This window comes from Cibotium barometz, chromosome 61 (genome assembly GCF_041138505.1).
Source record: "Cibotium barometz isolate CiBa-2024 chromosome 61, ASM4113850v1, whole genome shotgun sequence".
In the NCBI taxonomy this organism is placed as follows: Eukaryota; Viridiplantae; Streptophyta; class Polypodiopsida; order Cyatheales; family Cibotiaceae; genus Cibotium; species Cibotium barometz.
The window spans coordinates 31,699,716-31,723,655 of record NC_141106.1 but is presented as its reverse complement, the minus strand read 5'-3'; the positions used below and the strand labels follow the sequence as shown (position 1 = coordinate 31,723,655).

The 23,940-nt window shown below is 42.2% G+C and overlaps 1 protein-coding gene and 1 pseudogene across 1 annotated transcript in view; one reads left to right on the top strand and one right to left on the bottom strand.

Moving 5' to 3' along the window:
* LOC147604763 (mitotic spindle checkpoint protein MAD1-like) overlaps positions 1–11,255 on the bottom strand; it is a 155,683-nt gene extending 144,428 nt beyond the window's left edge. Inside the window, exons 1-4 of the mRNA XM_086794935.1 lie at positions 11,180–11,255; positions 10,744–10,823; positions 4,562–4,809; positions 4,313–4,484 (exon numbers count right to left, since the gene is read on the bottom strand). Coding sequence (XP_086651061.1) covers positions 4,313–4,484; positions 4,562–4,782 — 393 coding nt within the window. The 5' untranslated portion in view covers positions 4,783–4,809; positions 10,744–10,823; positions 11,180–11,255. The remainder of the gene's footprint in view (positions 1–4,312; positions 4,485–4,561; positions 4,810–10,743; positions 10,824–11,179) is intronic.
* Positions 2,871–4,305, top strand: LOC147604764 (uncharacterized; annotated as a pseudogene).
* Positions 11,256–23,940: the final 12,685 nt, after the last annotated feature.

Here is a 23,940-nt window from a genome sequence, read left to right as displayed (position 1 = left end):
GTGAGACATGTGAGGTTTTCATGAATAATACAAGAATTATGCATGTGGGTTAATTCAACCGCTGTATAGGTGAGGGGTGAGAGGCTTGCATGCATGTGGGTTAATTCACACGATGTCTTCCTCCACACGTATTATTGGATCATCCTTTCGCAACGGTCAAGTCATGCATTGGGTACAAATCATCATTTAACTCTCAAGTTTCTTGATGTGGCCCACACTACATGAGCGGTGCATTAAGCTTGGGTTTGTTTGGTGATGACAATGGGTAGCCATGTGCTCGTCCTTCCCACTAGTTGCATTGATTTCAAGCCTTGCTGAATAAGGCTTGTGGTGTGTTGGAGTTGAGGTTCTTGTTTGAGATGAGTGGGACACCTCTATAACAAAGCCACTCTTTAGTGAAGAATCTGCTTCTCCAATATCTCACACAATCGCTCAACAAACATCTATGCACTCCAAAATCTTTATGTATCTTTGGGAATTTACATGCTCATGCCCACCCAAAAATGCATATGTCATCGCATGGAATTATGGTAGCAACCAATTGATGTTATTGCATGACCAAGGTTGCTTCGTACGCGAAACTACATCCACAATCCTCAAAACATCACGACTTATAACCAAGCCCTAAAATTAGTAGGCCATGAAAATGATTGTGATGCCTCACAAAAACCATCGACCCTCTAGAGGAGCTTTATAGCTTGAATGGATGATAAGCTACGATTTTTATCTTTGTGACCTCTATCAAATTCACACTATTAGAATAGAACATTGAATGGATAGGAGGTTGCCCAAAACAATACCTCAACTGCACACAACAAAGAGAGCGCTCAACAACCCCCACAAACACACGATAAGACTAATGGATTCCTTTATCAGAAGCTTGCAAATTTCTTTTCTCCCTCACGCTCTACACTTGCAAATTTCTATTTATACGCTATAGCCCCAAGACAACTTTTTTAAAGTACCTAGTTCCTGTCACTATACTAGTCACGTGCTGCACATGAGTGCACCCATACTCTTCTCACTTCATAAACTTGATTTTAGGGATTTCCAAAAAGTGCCCAACATAGCTTGCCACACCCCAAGCTTTTTAGATCATTCATGATCAACATCAAAAGATATAAGGAGCTTGTAGACCCAAAGTAGAGTCTTCTTCTTCTCATATGGAGTGACTAAATCACGAGAGCTTGCCACACCCCAAGTTTGCTAGATCATTCATGATCAACATCAAAAGATATAAGGAGCTTGTAGACCCAGAGTAGAGTCTTCTTCTTCCCATATGGAGTGACTAGATCAACACCATCATCCATAAGCATGTTGTCATCAAAATTTAATATTGATATGCAAATAATGTCTATTTATCATCAAAATATCATTATGGACTTACACCAAGGTTTCCGTGTAAACCAAATGATAGTTTGATGCAAATGAAATTTGATCTCTTAAAACATAACTAATTAACAATTAAACAATAAGAAATAATCAATTAAAACAAAACGTGAAAGAAAATTACTTGAAAAGATTGTGCAAGACACCAGATTGGGTACCAACCCTTCCCCCTCAGTCCATGACTTAGTATTTTATCTTCCACCTCTCTTTATTATGAATGAATCAGCATGTACAAAGAAGAAGTTGAGTATAGTAAATAAGTAAGCAATCATGAAGTACATAAGAGTATGGAGGAGAGAATTAGGAGAGGTGAAGAGTAAAGCAGAGCCAGAAGTATATCTTTTGAACCCTTGCTCTGATCAAGCTTTTGACCACTCCCTTCGCTTTGAAAGGGGGGTAAAACTCCACTAGGACTAATGAGAACGCTCCCGGCTTGCTCCTCTTCCTCTTCAAGTCTTTGAACTCACTCATGTGTGAATTGCATGAAAGATTACAGCATAAACAGTAGCTTTAATGGGAGATATACCCTCTTCAAATGGGGGCTTCCATAAGCATGCATTAAGGGAAGATAGACCCTCTTCAATGGGGGCTTCCAAAGCAGTCATAGAGGAAGATGACCCTCATGTGTGAGAGCTTTCTAAGAACCCACAGTCACGAGGAAGAATTCCTCCTAGTAGCTAGAGAGTAGCTATACTCTCTCAGTGGACAGCAGAAACAGTTAGGGGACGGGCTTACGCCCTGTTCTTGTGCTTGTAAAGATTCCCCTTAGTAATAAAGATGATCTTTATGGGGGGGGACCAGCCCATCTTCTGGTCCCCAATAATGTGTCAATCTCTCCCTCTCTCTCTCTCTCTTTTGTGAATTATTAATTGAATAAGTTTCAAGTACGCTTCCGTATTTTGTGACAGATATCATGCACAGTTCTCAACTCTGACCATGTCCTGATTGCTTCAACCTTAGCAGGATCTAGATGGACACCGTCTTTAGACACTATATGTCTGAGGAACTGAATTTTCTCCGAGAAGAACTCACTCTTCTTGCCATTAATGAGCAACCTATTACTGCGAAGCTCATTGAAGACTACAGTTAAGTGCTTTCTATGCTCCTCTTCCGACTTTGAATAGACAATCATGTCGTCAAAGAAGGTTCCAACATACTGTCTATATGGACGGAAGGTCCTATCCATCATACGATTAAATTTAATAGGAGCATTTGTTAGACCAAATGGCATCACTAGGAACTCATATAAGCCAAAGGTCGTTTATGAAAGCAGTCTCATGGACATCTTCAGGCTTTATCCTGATCTGATGGTACAGAGATCATCGCCTACTTTCACTTATGGACAAGAGATTGTGGAGTACACTGATGCATATACCTATCTTGGGGTTGTCTTCACTGGACCGAGGTTTTCTTTGAGGAGAGCTGCAGAGACCAGATTGACTAGAGCTTAGAGTGGCCCTGGGAAGATTAGAGAGGATGTGTTCGTAGGTTCAGTTTCAAGAACCTCGAACAAAGTTATGGCTTTTTGATACCCTGGTAGCATCAACTATGCTTTATGGGGTTCAGGTTTGGGGACCCTCAGTGGGGGGGAATGATTGGAGAGACATGGAGAGGCCCTTGGTGTGTATTATCTCTCGGCTGATCAGAGCCAAGGCCTCCGTTCCACATGAGATCATCATAGCAGAGTTAGCAGCTACGTCATTGGAGAGCGAGGCGCTTACTAGATCAGTTTCTTATATACACAGTCTATGGGACACTACCAGTGATGACAGATATGTTAGACTGGCTCTCCAGTCATCTAGACAGTTAGCCCTACAGGGGAACACGACATGTTGGTATGCACAGATGTCAGTATGGTTCCAGAGACATGGTTTTAGCATGGTCAGACTGCCCCCCTTCCAGTACTCTCTGGATGCACCATCATTGTCTCTTACACGGACAGAGATTACTAGACTTATCCATCAGGACATGACCCAGTTGGACACCAGGAGGACATGGATAGAGCCGCACAGGAGTTGGGCACGAAGATGGCTTTCTATAGAGAGCATCTTCTCCAGCTCACAGGAGATGGTTTCGTGATCCGACCAAGCTACATGGACACACATCTATCTCATGGGCTGCGATGTGCCATCGGTCAGATACGGACATCCTCACACGAGCTTGAGATAGAGACTGGTAGATTCAGAGGGATACCAGCGGCGAGCAGGATATGCCGTCTTTGCCACACAGAGCCAAAGACAGAGTTGCACTATATATGTCAGTGTACAGTGTACTATGAGATACGAGGTCGTTTCCATTGTCTGTTCAGAGAGGGCTTTGGATCTTTCTCTAGAGTTATGAGCTATTAGGACCAGAGATGCCTTGGATTGTATCTACTTGAGTTACATAGGCACAGAGATGGTTACTTGAGGGAGTCCAGAGAGAGACACTCCCAGAGGCAGATCACAGATTTCTTCATATCAGTAGATACTAGACAGGAGGAGCAGCCATCACTCGTCCCTTACTCATGCTACCCTCATTGATCGAGCGCTGGAGTTGGGGATATCGAGACGCCCGCGTTTGAGGAGGGGAGCCCCACTGTACCGACGGAGACTACAGCAAAGGATTAGAGCCATCCTATCTCGACATTCAGAGCATAGATGAGGACATCACAGCACACTTATTGTATCAGGGTTCACACACACACCCCCACAGTTATAGCCAGCAGCATTTCAGCACATCTAGAGGCTCACAGATACTGTTAGACTTATCATAGTATTTCTTTTGTTTTGTATTCAGACACAGTATTAGATTCACAGGATTGTATCAGTTTGGTCTCATAGGTCATTCTGGCCTTTTGAAGACGTTTAATATATCATTTCATTTCTCTCTCTCTCACACACACAACTCCCAAAAAAATTGAAGGTCTGAACATTGTCCCTACTTGGCGCTTCAGCCTTCTTGTTTGAATTGCAGTGTCACCAGTTGCCTCTTTGGAGTGGTAGGCATTGTCCTGAGCTGTACGTCGTCTAGACTTTTCCTTTTCCAGGTCGGCTTGTAGCTCTGTGACCTGCGCTGTTAACTTCCCAACTTCAGCTGTTGCAGAAAGAAGCTCTCTGCAAACAAAACCATGCTCATCAGGAGGGATATCAGGGATCAAGTGTACACAAAGCTCCTAGTTTTGCATTGTAACCTTTGCAATTCCCCAATCTTTGTTGGAATGTCATCCCGTTTTTCCACATCTGGAATCTCATCAATAAGACTCTTCCATGATTGGAGCTCCTCATTAAGAGATCTCACTTGCATCTCACGATTTACAAGCTCTTCTAAAGTTGCTTCAGCTCTTTCTGCTCGCAGCCTCTCGCTTTCAAGCTTCTCTTTCAGAAGATTCACATTCACATGAAACTGCTTCATCTTCCGTGCTTCTGCCACATCTGACTCCTGCAAATACATTGGTAGATTAAAGCATAAAGAATTGAAGAGTCAGTGTTTGAGCTACTGCAACACTCTCTACTGCCTTTATCCCACATCAAAACATTGTGCACTTGCTACAAGCATTGAGAGAAGGCCCAATCTTTTCCCAATAATACATTTTCAATGGCCAAGGGAAATGGTAGAAATGTGGGAAAATAAAAAAAGAGATGCCCAAAAATAAGAGGACACAACCCAAATATCTAGAGGCATAAACAAAAAGGCCTCTAATGAGTGTAACTTGACTATAGAAAGGTGTACTAAATTCTTCTAAATGAATGATGCCATGACACAAATGGGTTGTGTAAACCCTACAAACCTTACCACGCATGATTTATCACCAGGAACGTAAACAAAGATGCTACATTAAAATTTACAACAGCATGAAGTTTTAGCTGCAATTTATTACTCAGACAACTTACAAACTGCAGAAGTTAAAGCCAAGGTATGGCAACCAAATCTCAGCTATCCAGAAGTAAATTTCACCTCAAGAGCAGTAGGTAGAAAACTGCATTATCAGTCTCTTGTAGGACAAGAAATGTACCAACAAACCTGTAAAATTGAATCTTACTACATAATGTGCCCAAGAGAGGAACTAAGGAGGTTTGGTCTTTGATTTCAAATCATAAATTGAATACGTAAGACTGAACATTGTAAGGCCCAAAGGAGGTTCAAAACACACTAGAACAATAAAACCTCTTGAAAGTGTTCGGAAACGATTAAGTTCATTTGCTTTTAACCCCAAGCAGACCAACATATTTAAATTATTGTGTGAGGTTTGTACATACATATGAAGCTTCAAAGAGAAAGCTCTGGAAGGTCCAAAACTCATGTGGGCAAGGAAACAACATCCAGCACATGATCAGCATTTGAAATTTGTTCTTGCTATCTCCTACTCCCTATTTATTAATTAATTTTTGGACCACTTCTTTGAGCTCCAAGTCCCCCCCTCCCGAGGTGTTATCGGCAGGCTAGTCGGACACTCAGCACGCAAAGGTTCGATCAGAGATTGGATGCAGTCCTGCCTCAGCCCTTCAGAGCGGGTACAAGCGACATAGAGGAATCCGTACAAGGAGCTTTTGATAAGGGCTTGTATGCGTATCAAGCCAATTTGAAGAGAGAACAAGTGCTTTGCAGTGCTTTGTGAGCATTAAGAAAGTGATATGTACGAGAGTTGTCAGTTCAAGAGTTAATTGGACTCGCTCAAAGGTAGGGGTGTTGGCAAGACTTGCCAATAAGGTGCATGAAAATAGAGTTTTGACCTTTTTTGGATGCACCTACAATTTTAGTCACTTTTTAATGTTACACATGTGAATGAAATCTTAAAAAAAGTTTCTTCTAAGCCTTTCTTTCTCCATAACACCATTTTGTTGTCGTGTATGAGCAGTTGTGAGTTGACGCTTGATGGCATGCTGATTGCAGTAGTCAATGAATTCTTGTGATAAGAATTCTCCTCCTCTATATGTACGAAACTTCTTCACCTTCTTTCCTATTTTATTTTCTACAAGCTTATGCCACACTTTAAATTTGCCAAAAGCTTCAGCCTTCTCACGAATGAAGTACACCCACATCTTTCTACTAAAGTCGTCGACTAACACCAAAAAATAGAAAGATCCGCCCAAAGCAGAGACATACATTTTACCACAGAGATCTGCATGTACCAACTCTAGAGGAGAGTGAGCTCTATTTGATGTCTCTTGTGGAAATGCCTTCCTTGGTTGCTTGCCCATCATACAAGCTTCCCAAACATCATTCATCTCTGAGATTGGAGGTAGGTGTGCTACCATCCTAGATTTATGCATCTCTTTTAAAACTGCAATACTAAGATGACCAAATCTTTCATGCCAAAGTTTTGTTGTTGTTCCTTTTTTAGCAAAAGCTGTTAGGGCACTGAGCTCATAGAGATTGTCGCGTCTCACCCCCTTGCCAATAGTCTTGCCTTTGGAGTCCAAGATCTCTGCCCCTGTTTTCTTAAAGAAGACTTCAAGGCCACGATCTGTAATTGTAGCAGCAGAAAGAAAAATCTTCTTGATTTGGGACACATACAACACATCTTAGAGGTCTTTCTTCTCACATGTGGAAGCTAGAAAAGATATGGTCCCAGACCCTTCAGCTGGTGGACACTAAGCATTATTTCCAACAATGACATTGATGGGCTCTTGTAGAGGCTTCTAGGAACTATAAAAATCTTTTTTACTGGTCATATGACGAGATGCACCACTATCTATTATCCAAGAATCAACATGAGGGGTTTGGGATGATGAACATACCTCATCAATAGCAACCCAAAGATCAAGCTCTGCCTCAGCATTGTTGGCTGATTCTTTATTCTTCCAAGATGCTTTAATGGATCCGTTCTTTTCATCCGCCTTCTTCTTTCTACAGTCTTTCACTGCATGGCATTTCTTTTCGCAGTAGTAATAGCTACTACAAAACTTTTTCTTCTATTACTTCTTCTTTGAACCAAGAAGACACTCCCTTATCCTTTGCATTTGCACTAAATGTAGTTTCACCCCCACTTTCTCTAGTTGCGAGACGCAACTCCTCCTCAAGCAACATAGCACACAAATATTCAAAAGTGAGAGGGATTGAAGAAATATGAGTATTCAGTGCTCTAACAAGGGCATCATACTTAGCCCAAAGTACGCGGATGCACCGTCGTGCCAAATCCTTGGGAGAGATGGCCACACCAATAGCTGCCAATTGGTCTTGGAGATCCTTAATCCGTTTGGTAAAGGTTTCCACCTTCTCCCCTTTACCAAGCTTTTCAGCAACAAGTTGAGTTTCCAAATTTTGAATTCTAGTGTGATTTCTGGTTTCATATTGGCAAGCCAATATGCTCCAAGCTTCATGTGCTTTAGTGGTGTGGTGAATCAAAGTAAGAACAGAGTCACTTACACTAATGACAATAGCACATAAAACATCTGCATGGTGCCGCTTCCACGCATGCAAAAGTGTTGCATTAGGTGGTATTGGAGCACTTGAGTTTTTTGGGTTGATGGTTGCCACCGACTCAGGATCTGCTCCTGCATTCCCCATGACAGTATCTAATAGCTCATAGAAGTCCAAAATTGCTGATATTTTGAACTTCCATAATGTATAGTTGGTGCCATCAAGTTTGCCTTCCGTGAAGGCTGGTGAACAAATGCGTAGTGGTGTAGCACCAACAACACCAACATTTGAAGTAGACGCCATCACTAAAGTAGAAAATTAATTTACAAAGTAGAACTAGGAATTCTCGTACAAACTTAGCTACGAGCACCTTACTGCTCTGATACCATATTAGAGATAATAGAAGCAAATAGGATCTTGTAGCAATAGAGAGTAGAGAGATGATGCAAATTAGACAATAGAGAGAATAAAAAATTTGATTACTTAGCAATGAACAATGTGATGGCATTGTCCACCCATGCTCTCTCAAGGTAGAGCTTAGATGGCGATCTAGACAACTCAAGCTATGCGGATATACCAATAGTAGGGGCTGAATACAACATTGGTTGCTTGATGCTTGATGTGTTTTAAGCTTGGAGAGAGCACCCCTTTATATAGGTGCTCAAGGGGTGGCTAAGTCATGGGTAGCCAATCTACATGTGTGTAATGGGCTGTCCCATGTGTTGAATAGCAACCCATATGGCATCCTACCATCTGTCAACTACCGCCCCATGTGGACGCCTCAAATTTTGGCTACTGGTCCATGTGGTGATGACTGTTGCCGCAAGCCACCAATCATTGACTATCGGCCGCTCGTTTATGTACCATCATGGCCGGCCACTTTCTCTGGCAGGAATGTTCTGGCAAGACTTTCCATTTTATGGCAAACATTTTTCCTTCCCCGATTAGCTGTTGACCATCGTTGCCACGTAGGCATCATCCAATGTGAAGATTGGGATCTACCAAGAATAGCTTACTGCTCAAAATGGCTTTGCCTCATATGGGGGCCTCACAATGTAGAGCGGGTCCGCATTCTTACATAGTTACAACAAAGGGTGGCACATTGAACACCAACAAAGTTGAGAGGTGGGCATTGATTGTATACTAATAGAATAAGGTCTAGAGTCTATGGGGGACACCTGTTGATTTGACTTTCATTTGCCTAGTGGGCAAGAAAGGATACACTTTAGACACCTTAGGTACAAGCTCCATAAGTTTGGAATTTGTCATGGAGTACATATCATTCTAGAAAATTTTTATGGCTTCCAGAGCTGGTGGGTCACTATTGAAGATGTTCCCACTAGTAGGGATCACTGGTGTAGTAGGCACTGCAATAAACATAGGGTCCAAACCACAGAGTTTCCTCAAGTGGTTCCACAACTCCAAGCCTTTTGTTGCAAAGAGAGTAAGTTCTATTTGTAAGGCTTTAGTCATAGTGGGAAGTTGAGAGGTAAGGTTGTGCACATGCTGTAGTCCCTCCTTCTTGTCCTTGTCAATTGATGCTAGCACTTTGATCCAATAATTGAAGGAAAGGATTTGCAGCAAGGAGACTTCATTAAGTTCCTTGCCAATAGTCGAAAACATAGCTTCTTGGATGTCTTCATCCGTAATGCATGAAATAACATGCTGACAGGCTTTAGAAGGAAAGTGCCCCTGGGGGATTTCTTTTCCTTCTAGGAAGGGCAAAATTTGCAATAAAGAAGCAGAGTTTAGATAGGGGAAGAAAGGAAGATAGCAATAAGTATGGCAAAAGTTTAATCACTCACTCATACAGTACATTGATGTATTTACAGATGACTTAGCATCGGGTTTACCCCCAGCATGAGATGTGCAATATGTCATAGATATCATGCAAGGTAGTAAACTGGTGAGTAAACCACCATATAGATTAAGTGCTAGAAGTGAAGCTAAGGAGGTGAAATGTTAGTTGGCTGACTATCTCACACGTGGTTTCATTTGGCCTAGCACTTTGCCATGGGCTCCTCTTGAAGGTTGCATCATAATTACTCTGCTTAGATATTAGAAATTGAGGGAGACTAAATGAAATTTCAAGATTGGTGTTTCAAGGTTTCATAAAACGTTTATGAGGTTTCAAGGTCTCAAGGTTTCAACCTTGCCCAAACGCATTTCATGGTGACCATGCATAAGAGTAGCAGTAATGTTGTCACATAGACTACATTAATAGCTGGCTATGCCTGAGAAGAGCATAGCCAAAATGCTATAGATTTTTTTGAACAAATGTAGCGTGAGGGCATCCTTCTAGGCAATTACCTACATATGCATCTTGAAAGCATGTGCTCCAATCGGAGCTGCAAATAGGTGAAAACAAATCCATGGTTAGATTGCAAGGTAGGATGTGTTTCGGAGCGACATTGTGATGGGCAATGCTCTAGTACACATCATGAAAGCATGTGCCCAAATCAAAGCTGCAAACAGGGGAGACAAATCCACGGTGAGATTGCAAGCCAGGTCCTTCCAAATGCAATTACCTATGAAAGCATCTTGAAAGCATGTGCCCGCATTAGAGCTACAGATGGGAAAACAAATCCATGGCAGGATTGCAAGGCAGGTTGTGCTACAATGCAACATCCTGATGGGCAGTGCTCTACACATGTATGCCAAGTCCAATGCCATTTTTGTACATACATAAGAGTAGTAGTAATGTTGTCACATAGACTACATTAATAGCTGGCTATGGTTGAGAGCACACCCAAAATGCTTTAGATTGTTTTGAACAAATGTAAAATGAGGGTATCCTTACAAATGCAGTGTCCTAGCAGACACGTGACCTCAAGATAGAGGGGTGAAAAAAACATAGCATACACAGTACAAAATTGCCCTAATTTTCTCACAGCGAGCTGAGAGCTTCTTACCATCTTTGTGCGCTTGAGCTTGATGAAGGCTTGCACATGTCCTTGCTAAAACTATAGGGATACTACAAATAAAGGTTAGAGAGAGAGAGAGAGAGAGCACCTTCTTGATGCAAAAACTCAACCCGGGCTTGCTTCTTGGACAAATTCTCTGCACAGCTTCTCTACTTCAACGCATGCGACCTGCACACAAATCACACACGTACACACATCATTTAGAGCTCTCTCTCTCTCTCTCTCTCTCTCTCTCTCTCTCTCTCTCTCGTAGTCCCAAGATGGGTACTCCTACACACAAACATGGAGTTAGACACCAATATACATACTGCACCAAAGGCTTTTAAGATGCAGGAATATAACATCACATTTGGAGTGATGCCCTCATGCTAAATCCATGACTTTGCCCATGTTGTGCATATACTGCATTTACGACACTAAGAAACAACATCTCGAGAAGGACATTATTCAAGCACATGCTGTGATTTGGTGTGCTACAAGGAGAGAGAGAGAGAGAGAGAGAGAGAGAGAGAGAGAGAGAGAACCTGCTCCAACATTTGCAGTTGCCCCCCCTTGTCAATGGTTCCAATCGCAGTGCAGGCTAGAGAGAAAGAGAGAGAGAGAGAGAGAGAGAGAGAGAGAGAGAGATGCAGACAAAGCCCCCTCCCTCCCCAAACCACTTTTCTTTTAAAAATGAATTAAAAAAATCCTCTAATTTTTTCATTTTATGAATTAAGGGAATCTTCCTCGTTTATTAATAAATTAATTTTGAATTTTTGAATTAAAAAAATCACTATGCTTTCTGGCTCTTATTATTTAATTATTTTATGTATAAAGTAATAACTTTATTTTTTCTAACACCACAAATAATTTTTATTTTCACTTTTTAAAATTCTTATGGTTTTTCTAAACTTTTTATGTGCACCCTACCCCCCAACCCCCCCCCCCCCCTCCCAAAATGAAAGGGTCTCTCTCTCTCTCTCTCTCTCTCTCTCTCTCTCTCTCTCTCTCTCTCTCTCTCTCTCTCTCTCTCTACTTTTTTCTAGGGCCGCATGTGTCGTACCTCCTCCTCCCATGTCACGCCTTGCCTGTGAGGTCTCACCTTGTCTCTGCTACCCTGCCTCGCATGATGTGCCCCCATCCCCTCCATCCACCCCTCAGTTCATTCTTCACTGTCCTTCTGCCCCAGACCCGTAAGGGCATCCATGTTGAGATTGCAAGCAGGCGCTTGCTACGACAGAGCTGCCAAGGGCAAACAAATCCATGACGAGATTTTCCCTTCTTCCATATGTAGTACACTGCTCTCTTTCTCGCTCTCTCTCTCTCTCTCTCTCTCTCTCTCTCTCTCTCTCTCTCTCTCTCTCTCTCTCTCTCTTGCCACGGTTGGAGGTGCTGGATATGGCAAACAAATCAGCGCCTTAAGGGCAGACAAATCCATGATGAGATTGTTGGTGAGGGCAAACAAATCCATTACAAGATTACCTGCAAGGTCGGAGGGCAATGCGACAGGGGCGTAGGACAGAGTGAGAGAGAGAGTGGGAGAGCATCCCTTTCAAAAACTAAAAAATGAAAGCCTTCAATATTTCATTTTTTCGTTCATCTAGAATCTTCAGCATCTTCTATAGAAACTAATGGATTTACTAATTAATTAATTAATTTAAAAATTGGGTCTCCCTTATGGCATAGAAAAATTTCTAATTTCTTGCTATTTTTCAGTTCTACCTTAATATACTTTTATCTCAAATAGCTAGTTTTTTTATACCTTAAAAGTTTTCTGAAATTAAGATGTATGTGTGTGTGTACTCACACACACACACACACACACATAATTCTGATAATTATGATTATCCATAATTATTAAGTCTAAGGAGATTCTTTTAATAAACCTAAATTTAAAGAACATTTTTAATATTATGTAAGTTGGATAGGCATTGTAAGATTTTCAATATTAATAAGAATTTTTCAAACCTAGGACATTTGCCTCTAAGAAATGTTTTGTATTATGCCCATTAAAGGGGTATTTAAAAAATACCTCACATTCACATACTTTTATGAATAAAATGGCCCTTGTATTCTTATAAGCTTACGAATTATTTCAAAATTGTTAAAAAAGAACCCCTCTATAAATATAACCAAGTAACTATTGTGGCAGGATTTTTTGTAACCATGTTTTTGCATCTAATTTTGTTTTTATTGCATGATTTCACTCTCATATGTATATCTGCATCTAAGCCTACCATTTGTGTGTAACATTTTTTGCATGTTCCATTCAAAGCGTGGATGACGGTTAGCTCTCATCTGGCCGTGAGACCCACCAGCTCACTAAGGAGCTCTCATACTTGACCCGACCAGATGGCTGAAGGGTAGTAGTGTCTATTAGTTAACGAATCCATCTCATTTTGACTCTCGGCATCCATGCATTCCTCTTTCTAGCTCATCATCACCAGAAGCCCTCGTTTTATCTTGTAATGATCGGATAAGTCCAATATGTGTGCATGTTTTAGTAGATCCTAGTCGCTACCTTGATATATACGTGTATATACCTATTTACTATATGCTTATATAAATATACACCAGCCAATGTACGTCTTCACTCGAGCCTCTCTCATTTTATATGTTCTGCATTCCCCAATCCCTAAATCACTATTAGGATTTTATATTTATATATATAAATAAGTATTATATAAGAAGAAAAAGAAAAAGAACAAAAAGAAAAGAGATAAAAAAAAAAGAAGAAAGAAAAAAAGAAAAAAGAAAAAGAAGAAAAAAAAACAAATACAGGTTATCAATACAGAAGGTTGATGGCCGAGACTACATGGCCATACATGGATTGCATGGATACGCCATCTTGGGTTATCCAAGGGCTCAGAAGTATAAGTGCAGGAGTTTCTCATTGTCAAATGGATGCTTCTCTATCCTCGAATAGAGCTGGTACCGTAAACAAAGGTCTTGTTAAAGGCATCAACATACACAATAATCTTGCGCAGAGGGGTTTGCTTTAACACTAGGGTGGTAATGGGTCGAATATTCGACCTGGGTTGAATATTCGACCTGTTAAGTCATGATATTCAAAGAATTTTTTCTCAAATATGAATTTACATTTTAATATTTTTTAAATTGATAAATGGCAAAGAACACTTGAAAAAATGTGGAATTTTTTTCTGGTTATCAATTCCACCTCCAACATTGTGCTTTGAAAAGATTTCTCAACCTAAATTGTGTGAAAAAATGTGTGCTGTTTTTTGCGGGTCGGCCTCTCTAGATACTCAAAAAGAGCAACTCATCATAAAATCGCTCTATAGAGAGCAACGCGCTCCCCTCGAGGAAGATCCAGAGACAAAAGGATCACGGGATGGATGAGGAAGAAGGAGCATCGGATGCATAAGGGGTAGAGGACATGGAAAGGGGAGGAGAGGAGGACTGGGAAAGGGACTACAGTTGAGGTGAAGGGGGCTCCGAGGAGCTAGGAGAGGCTAAAGGAGGCTTCGAGGGGCTAGCAGAGGCTGAAGAAGCAAAGGCCACAGAGGGAGTTTGGGGAGCAATGAGTTCCATGATTACAGAGATTTGATGGGTTTTGGCGGAGTACCATTGTAAAGCGCGATTGCAATGGTACAAAAAGAAAAAGGTTCTCGTCTGATCCAAACATGGATTTGTAGATACTATGGGTGATCTTGATGCTATAGTGGATTCTAGATTGCATCTTGGAAATCAAATAGTGGAAGTGTGCTCTATAAAAATGTATAAAGTCATAGAAGCCGTTAAAGAAAACCAATGTTCTAAGCAAACAAATGGCCCAAAGGTGTATGTTGAGACCAAATACAAAAGTGTAGCAAAGCAGGTGAAACCAGTAGCTTCACCCTTACCACCCAACAACAGGGAAAAAATTGACCAAATCTCTTTGCAGGCAAATGGAGCGTTGCAGCCCTCTCAATGAAACCTTGAAAAAGTAGAGTAAGAGGAGCTCACCCTTCCAAGGCCACTTAGAGGCTTAAGAGAATAGAGTAATCTCCTTTCCAAGCCCTAGAGCTTGAGGTAGAGGGTGAGGGCTAGCCAAAGCAGAAAAGGCCCTAATGCTTCCACTTCTTAGAGGAAGAGAGTACTATGACAAGACAAAGGTCTAAGAGCTTGGGGTATTTATACTTGAAAAGGGTGTCTAGTTACTTTACCCACAAATGGAGTGAGCAAAGAAGGCGGGCGCCCAGACTGTGGGCGGCCGGGCACAGACACAGATGCCTATGACCCCAACAACCTCCCACTCAGAGGCGAATGTGCTTTCCGCAAAAAGTGATGTGCTCTGGTAAAAATGATATGCCTTTAATTGCATACTCTTTTGCTGTTCCAAACACACCGGAGCCAATTGTTCGTCCTTCGTGAAGAGCTTCGTGCGGGATGCCAATAAGATGTGTGCACATAGAATTGTAGATGGTACGATTAATTGCCTGTACCACTGACTGGACGTTGCAACGACGACCTGGGCAATTCGCACTCTTTTGGGGAGGGACTCTGCATCTCGGCTAAGCAAACCTAACGCTCTGATACCAATTGTGGGCACTATGGAAGCGCGTACGAGTTGCGAGAGCGGCGCGGGAGCACACACATGGTGAAGCTAAGCTAGAGCACACACACAGAAGATAAGTGTTCTATTCACAAGAGAAAGTAATATACACAGCTATGGGCGCCCGGTCACTATCTCGGCCATATGGGCTTTATACCCCAACACTTTGATATGCGCTATGGAGGAATCTTACTTTGGCAAAAAGCCCATGAAGCTACTGCAGCAATGGTATAATGTTAAAATCCAAGCTAGCTTTTGATCACCCAAATAGAATCTGTGCATTTCTCCGCATTAACAGCTCCAGTTACAAATTTGCTCAAAGAATGCACGACTAAACGCCAAAAGGTATTAGTCACAGGTAAAGCACTTGAGGCATTCCATGCTCTCAAGAGGTTGGCATCGGAGGCACCAGTTTTGAAGATTGCCTCTTGGGATGAGCCATTTGAGGTGATCACTGATGCTAGCAATATCGCCATAGGAGCAGTACTTCAGCAAGATAGCAGACCAGTGGCATATTTCAATAAGAAGTTGGATGCAGCACAACGCGACTACTCAGTCTACGACAAGGAGTTGTTAGCAGTCATCTCAGCCCTAAAACATTGGAAACATTTTCTCTATGGGTGAGAATTCATAGTCAAGACAGATCATCAAGCCCTTAAGTGGTTGCAAACCATGCCCAGCGCCAATTGGAGTGATCGGCAGCATCGATGGAGCCAGATATTCCAGCAGTTCGGCGGCATGCCCAGGAAAGCACAACCCCATGGCAGACTCTCTAAGTCGGAAATCTGGTACAGTACTGACAGTCCAGCCCACCACAGTTTTGGAAATCCAGGATGTAGCTTTGGACAGCATGAAGGATGAGTACCTTGACTCCCCAGAGTTTGGCACTAAGTACAGACTCGCATTGGTTGGCGAATCCGGCCACTACAATTTGCAGGATGGATGGTTACTCTACAAGAGTCGCCTCTGCATCACTTCAGCTTTCAGATCAGCAGTTTTGCATGATGCACATGACTCACTTGTTGGGGTCATCGAGGCATCAATAGTACTTTGGAGAAGCTAGAGCGGCATTTTTATTGGCCTCGCATGAGGAGGAATGTGTATGACTATGTGCAGCGATGTCAGATTTGTCAGAAGGTTAAAAGTTCTCATTAGAAGGCAGCAGGACTTCTTCAGCCATTACCATTCCAGATGGTCCCTTTCAGGACATCTCGATGGATTTTGTTGGTCCTCTCCCAGCATCCCATCCTAGCAGGAACACCATGTTTTTCACCATTGTTGACAGGTTCAGTAAGTATGTTATGCTCATTCCTTGCAAGCATACATTTACAGCTGAGGAGGTAGCTCGCCTCTTCATTCGGTTTTGGTATCCCATCGCTGGATTACCCAAGACCATCACTTCCGATAGGGATGCCAAGTTCAAGTCCCAGTTTTGGTAAGCATTGTTTGCTAACTTTGGCACCCGTCTACAGTTTTCTAGTGCATTTCATCCGCAGACCGATGGACAGACGCTGCCCCTAGTAAGGGGGTCACAAGAAGCTTTGTAGATTATGACGACATCATGACCTTCTGGAGGGGCATACCTAGCTAGGACCAGCAGTCCCTGGCTGCCAGCCAGCTAACTAGGTATGTAGTGCCTCTTTTGGAGAGGCTTATGAATCATGATGGTGACACTATCAAGGAAACATAAGCTTTGACACAAAGGGAAAATGTCCAAATTTTATTGTGCCTCCTCCTGACCTGGAGCTCTAGATGGAAGTGGGGAAAAGTAGAATATAAGTAATTAACTAGCAAGAAGCTGTTTTGGATATTTGTTTCCCTCCTTTCTTCTCTAATAGTAGTCAACATCATAGGAGAAAGCAAACTATTCACAATAAGTTTTGAACATTTGTTTCTCTTCCTTTTCTTCTTGATAGTATGAGTTCTTGTAGAGGATCACTCAGGAGGCATTGCATATCTGCCTACATGCATTGGCTGTGACTGATTCCGCGTCTGGCCGATCATCCCCGTCCTAGCTATGTATGGGATGCCTCCCCTGTAGTGTTATTGTTATCGAAGTCACGTGAGGTGAGAGGGCGGCAGCGTCCTAACCCTGAATAAAGCTATTGCCATTCTCCGGTTGCCATTTAAGAGTCACATGCAAAAAGTAAAGGATGAAGTCCAGTATTCAACAACATAAGCTTCTGCAATAGAGACACCACATACCGAGCTAGGTGAAGCGGAGGTGGGGAACCACCATAGTGGAGGCGGAGGCGGGGAACCACCGCACCTACCAACATATTCTTGTTGCGATCGAAGCGGTTGTCGTAGCGTAGCACTAGTGATCCCTCTTCGATGTCTTTAACGGCAAGCTTCTTGTTGAATTTGATTCTCCTCTTGTCAGCTTTCTTAGCATAGTACTCCATTGCACTTGAAAGTTAAGAATACTTGTAGGAAAATGCTCCTCCAATAGGCATACAGTCTCGATGGCATCTTCTCTTGCACGTACAATTGTCGATGGATTGATTTTCTTGCAAGATATCCACCTAAAAGTACAGGGAAATATATCCACATCAACGTGTGCCTTACGTGTAAAAACTCACTTGTTCTGTGATTTGATCAAGTACGCACATAGACGTACGTATACAGAAGAGTTGAATGAAGGCTGAAAATGCAAGTCTAATGCTCTCCAAGACCACGAGGCAAATCAGCCCCGAAACCACTCTCGAAGAGACTCTACGCCGACGCCCTCGATGCTAGAGAAACATTCAGGAAATGAATTTATATAATAGACTTTATATTTTTTAATATCATAGACATTACTGTCCTTGACTGACGAAGCCATAAGAGCAATAACCTTGGCTACCAATCTAGCCTTGTATCTACTCACACTGCCATCACTGTTATAATCTCTGGCCGCTCAAGTTTGTATGCTAATCCACTAACCTTCTTAAGAACTTTGAAGAGATCACAATGTTTGAGAGAAAGATTTTCACACTTTCTTGTCTTTAAAGACTCTAACTTAGTTTATCTTGCATGTCTTCAAGAAACTCCTTAACTCACTATAACTTCTCCATTCCTAGCCCAACAACTATGAGAGATCTCAACTAGAAACCATACATCAATATGAATGGACCAAATCCATTCATTGAATGTTTCAAACTATTATAAGAAAACTCTAAATGTGGTAGGTATTGCCCCCAACTGGATTGCTTTTTGTTAACATATACTTGAAGTATATCTTGACTATTTCTATCTATCCCTCAGAACGCAAATGGTCTACTATACTTCATACTTAGAGTAGTTTCTAACTTTTGGAAGACTTTCCTCTAACAATAGCTATTGAACTTGCTATCTCTATCAGAGACTATTCCTATAGGTAGGCCATATAGTTTGTAAAGCTATTCAATTAACAATCTAGCTAGGTATAAATTTGACCATCTTGATTAATTTGTCAACCATTATCCCAACTAAATCATTCCTTTGAGTTGTTCGTGGTAGATCAGTGATGAAATCCATGAAAACACTCTTCCATTTCCCTTTAGTAATATCCAATGGATGAAGCAAACCTCCAACTTTGAGACACTCATGCTTATAGACATGACACTTCTTACATTTTAGCATGAAGTCTTGGACATCCTTAAATAAACTAGGCCAATAAAATCGTTGTTTGACTAGTGCATACGCCTTTTGAATCCCAGGATGACCAGAACTTAGGTTGTTGTGACTTTCAATAAGTATTTGGTACCGAAATTTACTTATAGTTTTGGTACACAAATTCTACCTTTGTATAGTAGGTACTCATCATCAATTGATGTATATTTGACATCAATTGATATCAATTAATGTCATTTGACATCAATTGATATCAATTGGCATTAATTGGTGTCAATTGGCATTAATTGATGTCAACTCTCGCTCGAGTTTGAGATCTCCCCGGAAGCTACCCGTCCAGCGACGATCACAGCCCAAGGGGGTTTGAATTGTTCTATCTCATCTCGCAGATTCAATTTATACGCTAGGATAATAGCGTACTATCTACTTAGTTTACACCTTTCGCCACTTTGTCCATAGCCCATGAAAATGCATTTTCTAGACTTTGGCTCTAGCTTATAGCATTTCTCTTTTGGCACATGCACTCAAACCGATGCACTGCAATGCAAACAGTACCTGTGGGGATCCATGCTCGCAATAGAGCTCAACCGCACTCCTCAGTGCCATGTGCATAAGACCATATGCACTTTTCCCACAATGGACATACATGTCGACCGAGCATTGACAAGCATGACAATCTTCTGTGTTTTCTTGCAGACCAACAAACAGAGTGTGGGAGAGAGGAGAGACTAATGTCCTTGCGCTACCGCTTTCAAAGCAGTCGAGGGCTTCCTTCTGGTGGGAACAGGCTCGAATTAAGCTTAATTAAAGCTTCAACTAAACTTTAATTTAAAGCTAAAACGCCTGCACATTTCACACAGGCAACTCGTGCCTTGCAATCTTTGAGCAACTCGTGCCTTGCAGTCTTGTCATTCAAGGCTCACTTGAGCATTGCACAAGCATGGAGCAGCCCGCACACAAAGGATGCCCATCCAGCACTTAGTCGCACCTGTTGAAGTAGCCAAACTAAGCTTACGTGTTCATGAGAGCATTGTCCAGCACTTAGTTGTTGTGCAGCAACTCGTGCCTTGCAATTTTGTGTTGTCACAAGGGCATTGCTAAGTGCAATGGCTTTATGCTGTAGCAACCCATGCCCTGCAATCTCACATGGATTTGATTTCCTTGTTCACGGCTGTTGAAAAACAACGTCACACATTGCATACACCTGCCTTGCTCCAGCAAGCTACAAGCTCCCTGCTCTCACGCACTGCTGCTACCTGTGGCAAAAAACTCTCCAGCCAAACCTTATCCACACACTCCTCACCTCGCCATAGAAGGCATTCCTGCGCGGAGTGGCTGGGAAGCACCGCCAAGGCTCCCGGCTCACAGATCTGACTCTGCCATCACAGATCTGACCTCGCAACCGCACTACAGCACTCTCGAGCTCCGATGCAAGCTCCGTCCGTCGCCGCCGTGACCACACACGCGCGTCACGCACACGACCTGCTGGCTGCAGAGAAGTATTGATGTATATCCAACTGTGCAGATGGAAACAGTTGTTCACAATTTAGCTGAGGCTATGATGTATATCAGAAATCAGGATGTACAGATTAGAAATTTTGTTTCGCAGACGGACATTCTGAACCATTGGAAGAAGCCAACAAGCAAAGAGAGAGAGAGAGAGAGAGAGAGAGAGAGAGAGAGAGGAGAAGAGGGAGCGTACGGGAGCCCTAGCGATGGGGCTCCCTGCGCATCCCGTTGCTGCTGCCTCCCTCGAGCCCCCCGCCTCTGCGCCCCTGCTTCCGCCCTACTTCTTCTTTGCACCTCTTCCCTGCTGCCTTCATGCCTCCTCTTGCCTCGCGCTTTTGCTTTCCGTGCCGCCCTTGCTTTCGCCCCTGCTCTGCCCGCCCTGCTTCCGCCCCTGCTCTGCTCGCTCCTCAGTGCTTTCCGTGCCGCCCTTGCTTTCGCCCCTGCTCTGCCCGCCCTGCTTCCGCCCCTGCTCTGCTCGCTCCTCAGTTCGCCCGGCCCTCCCTCTCCTGCCGCCACTCGCCCGCCATGCTTCCGCCCCTGCTCTGCTCGCCTCTCTGTTCGCCCACCCCTCCCTCACCTGCCCGCCGCTCGCCCTCTGCTCGGCCGCCCTTCCCTCTCCTCCCCGCTTTCTGCCCGCTCATTTTGGTTGAGTGAGCTTACATCCAAGAACTCTCATTGTCCCTCTCTATCCACCCTCATTGTAATCTCTTTGAGCTATGGCTCGCCCACCAACGATCATCCTTGTCAAATAGGTGACCCCCGGTGTGGAGCTGTATGTGTATGTACCCCTTTTTACAATGTTTTTGTACATTTCTTCACCCACATTTAGTTAAGCACATGTGCACCCGCACTATAAGATAGGCAACCGCTTGATGCACATAGTCAACAAGGTGACACATCCCTATTACAATGGAGAATTTTACAAACCTGTATATATATATATGTGTGTGTGTGTGTGTGTGTGTGTGTGTGTGTGTGTGTGTGTGTGTGTGTGTGCGCGCTTAAACTTGTAGATGTGATATTTAAGTAGTATGAGTGGATTGCAGAAAAAGATGTGGCCTTACCTATGGAAGCTGCGATCCACCAGTGCTATATCCTCAAATTGTGTGAGGCAAGTCCATATTAGGTGTAGGAATTTTTTGAACATCCTAATCGTGAACTCAAGGACTCCTGAATACAATTCCAGCTGCTCTGCACAAACCTTGGCCATCCATTCCTCGGTAAGATCAGTGAAATGCTCTAGGCTTGGCAGCTTTGGATAATTTAGGGCCAATGGGAATCTTGCCTAGACTTTAGCAAAGTCATCCTAGCTATAGCTCCTTGGGCATGGACAATATGTAGGATCAATTATGAGCTCCCGTGGTGAATCCCTATAAATCTCTAAGCTTCCTTCATTCTTGCACATCCATTCCAACCTCCAAGGGACCTAATTGTCCAGCATTTGTCGTGAACGCAGCTTGTCCCTGTCTATCTCATAACCAGCCCTGTGGTCACTTTTGGGTTGTCCAATTCCCACTGATCCCATTCAATTTTTGTTTTGACCCTCAAAAGTGGTCCACTGAAAAACCCTACGAAAGAGAAAGCCCAAGAGGATGTTCCATCCTTGAGTAGAAAGAAGAGGAAATGACCAAGAAGTAGACAAAGTAAGAAGTCTATTGGAAAAAAGATTTTCAAGGAAGGTAACTCTATTCCAAAGAATCTGGAAGGAGTGTCAAAGCCTAAGCAAAAGGATGCTCCAAAACAAGCATTAGACTCTGACAAGGACTCGAGAGGATCCCTGCTTGTTGAGAACATGAACGAGCCTTTAGATGCAGCTCTCATGGCTCACAACAGCAAATTACAACCCTTACAGAGTTGCCAAAGAAGTTACAAGAGTGTCCAAATCCCCAAGAGGAAAAGGTTAGACTGGTTGTGCACCAGTAAATTGATTAGGGAGACATAAACTCTTTTAGAGACGCCACCATCGGCTTATCAATGACGACCAATTATATATATATATATATATGTATGTATGTATGTATGTATGTATGTATGTATGTATATACAAAGGAATGGGGTAAACATACGGTCAGACAGTCTTGCATGAGTTTACGGCTAGCTGACAGGAGTCTAGAAAACCCTTGCAATCTAACTGCCAACTCCTTATCCAGCATTTCATTGTATTTGAACCCTTTCTTTGTCCCTTCTGGAATGATTCCTTTTGCCTTCACTGCGGGGATGGAAAGTGGATTAACATATATGTATATGTATATATAAATATATGTATATATATATATATGTATATATATATATATATATATATATATATATATGGGGAACCTGAGCAGAGAGTCAGAGATTCTAGACAATCTGACAAACTTGTTAGCTGGTGAAGCAACAAGTGCTTGTTAGCTGGTGAAGCAACAAGCGAATGTATATAAACTGATAAAGTGAAATATTTTTGAAATTATTATGATTGTACGTTCTTTTTTATGACAAAAGATTGTATTACCTTGTTTGGAAAAGAATGTTTGAAGGGCTGATCCACTTTCTATGTCAAAATCACAATTTTCTGAATTTCTGATTTCAAATGCAAACCAGCAGCGCTGATCCACTTTCTATGTCAAAATCACAATTTTCTGAATTTCTGATTTCAAATGCAAACCAGCAGCATCAGAGTACAATTGTAACAGAGCTAAACAGTTACTTTGCCAAAAGCCTCTATAACTTTCTTATAGGCAGATACTCCATACTTCACATCATCATTGACAGAGTTCAAATAGGCACACATGATCAAAACACAAGGGGTAAAGCAAAGGGAAAGAAGAAAATTGCACATATATATATATATATATGTATGTGTGTGTATATATATATATATATGTATGTATGTGTGTATATATATATATATATATATATATATATATATATATATATATATATATATATATATATATATATGCGGTGTAACATGAAGAGACGCACCAGAGTCCAAAATCCAGACATGTGATATCTCACCACTGACAAGAATCTCTGCAGAAACAGAACTCTCAAGGCATAAACTTTCTTGTGCATCATAAAATGTCTCTGACGACTGACCAAGCACAAGAATGTCCTGGGTATCACTGTCATGGGTCACAACATTGAGTTCTTCAATCTTGACAGAACTCTTTGGCTTATCCTCAATAGCATGAACGGCGTGAGCACTGCTATTGCCTTTGTCTTTGCCTTTGCCCTTATCTCTCTTCCATGCATAACAGTCTTTCTTTAAGTGACCATACTTGTCACAATAATGACATTGAATATCCTTTTTGCCACCACGAGAAGCATCCTTCTTGCCATCCCTGTCAGAATCATTGCGCTGCCATTCAAAATGTGAAAGCTCTATAAATAAGAAGAATATATAAGAGAACAATCTGTACTAAGTAGGGTTTGAAAACCCTACCTGGTTAAAGGAGCTCCGTGTCGAAGGTGGAGCAGACGAAGTTGCCAGGACATCAGAAGTAAAGGCCATAGCCATGAAGAGAACTCAGAAGATACTGCCCTTTTAAGGGGGTTATCAACATGTAGAGAAACAGCCCGTATCTGCTCTCCATCAGCTAGATGCATAATCCAAACAAGATATAGATGATTAAAGAACAGCCAAACCCATTCTGAAAATAGCGCGAG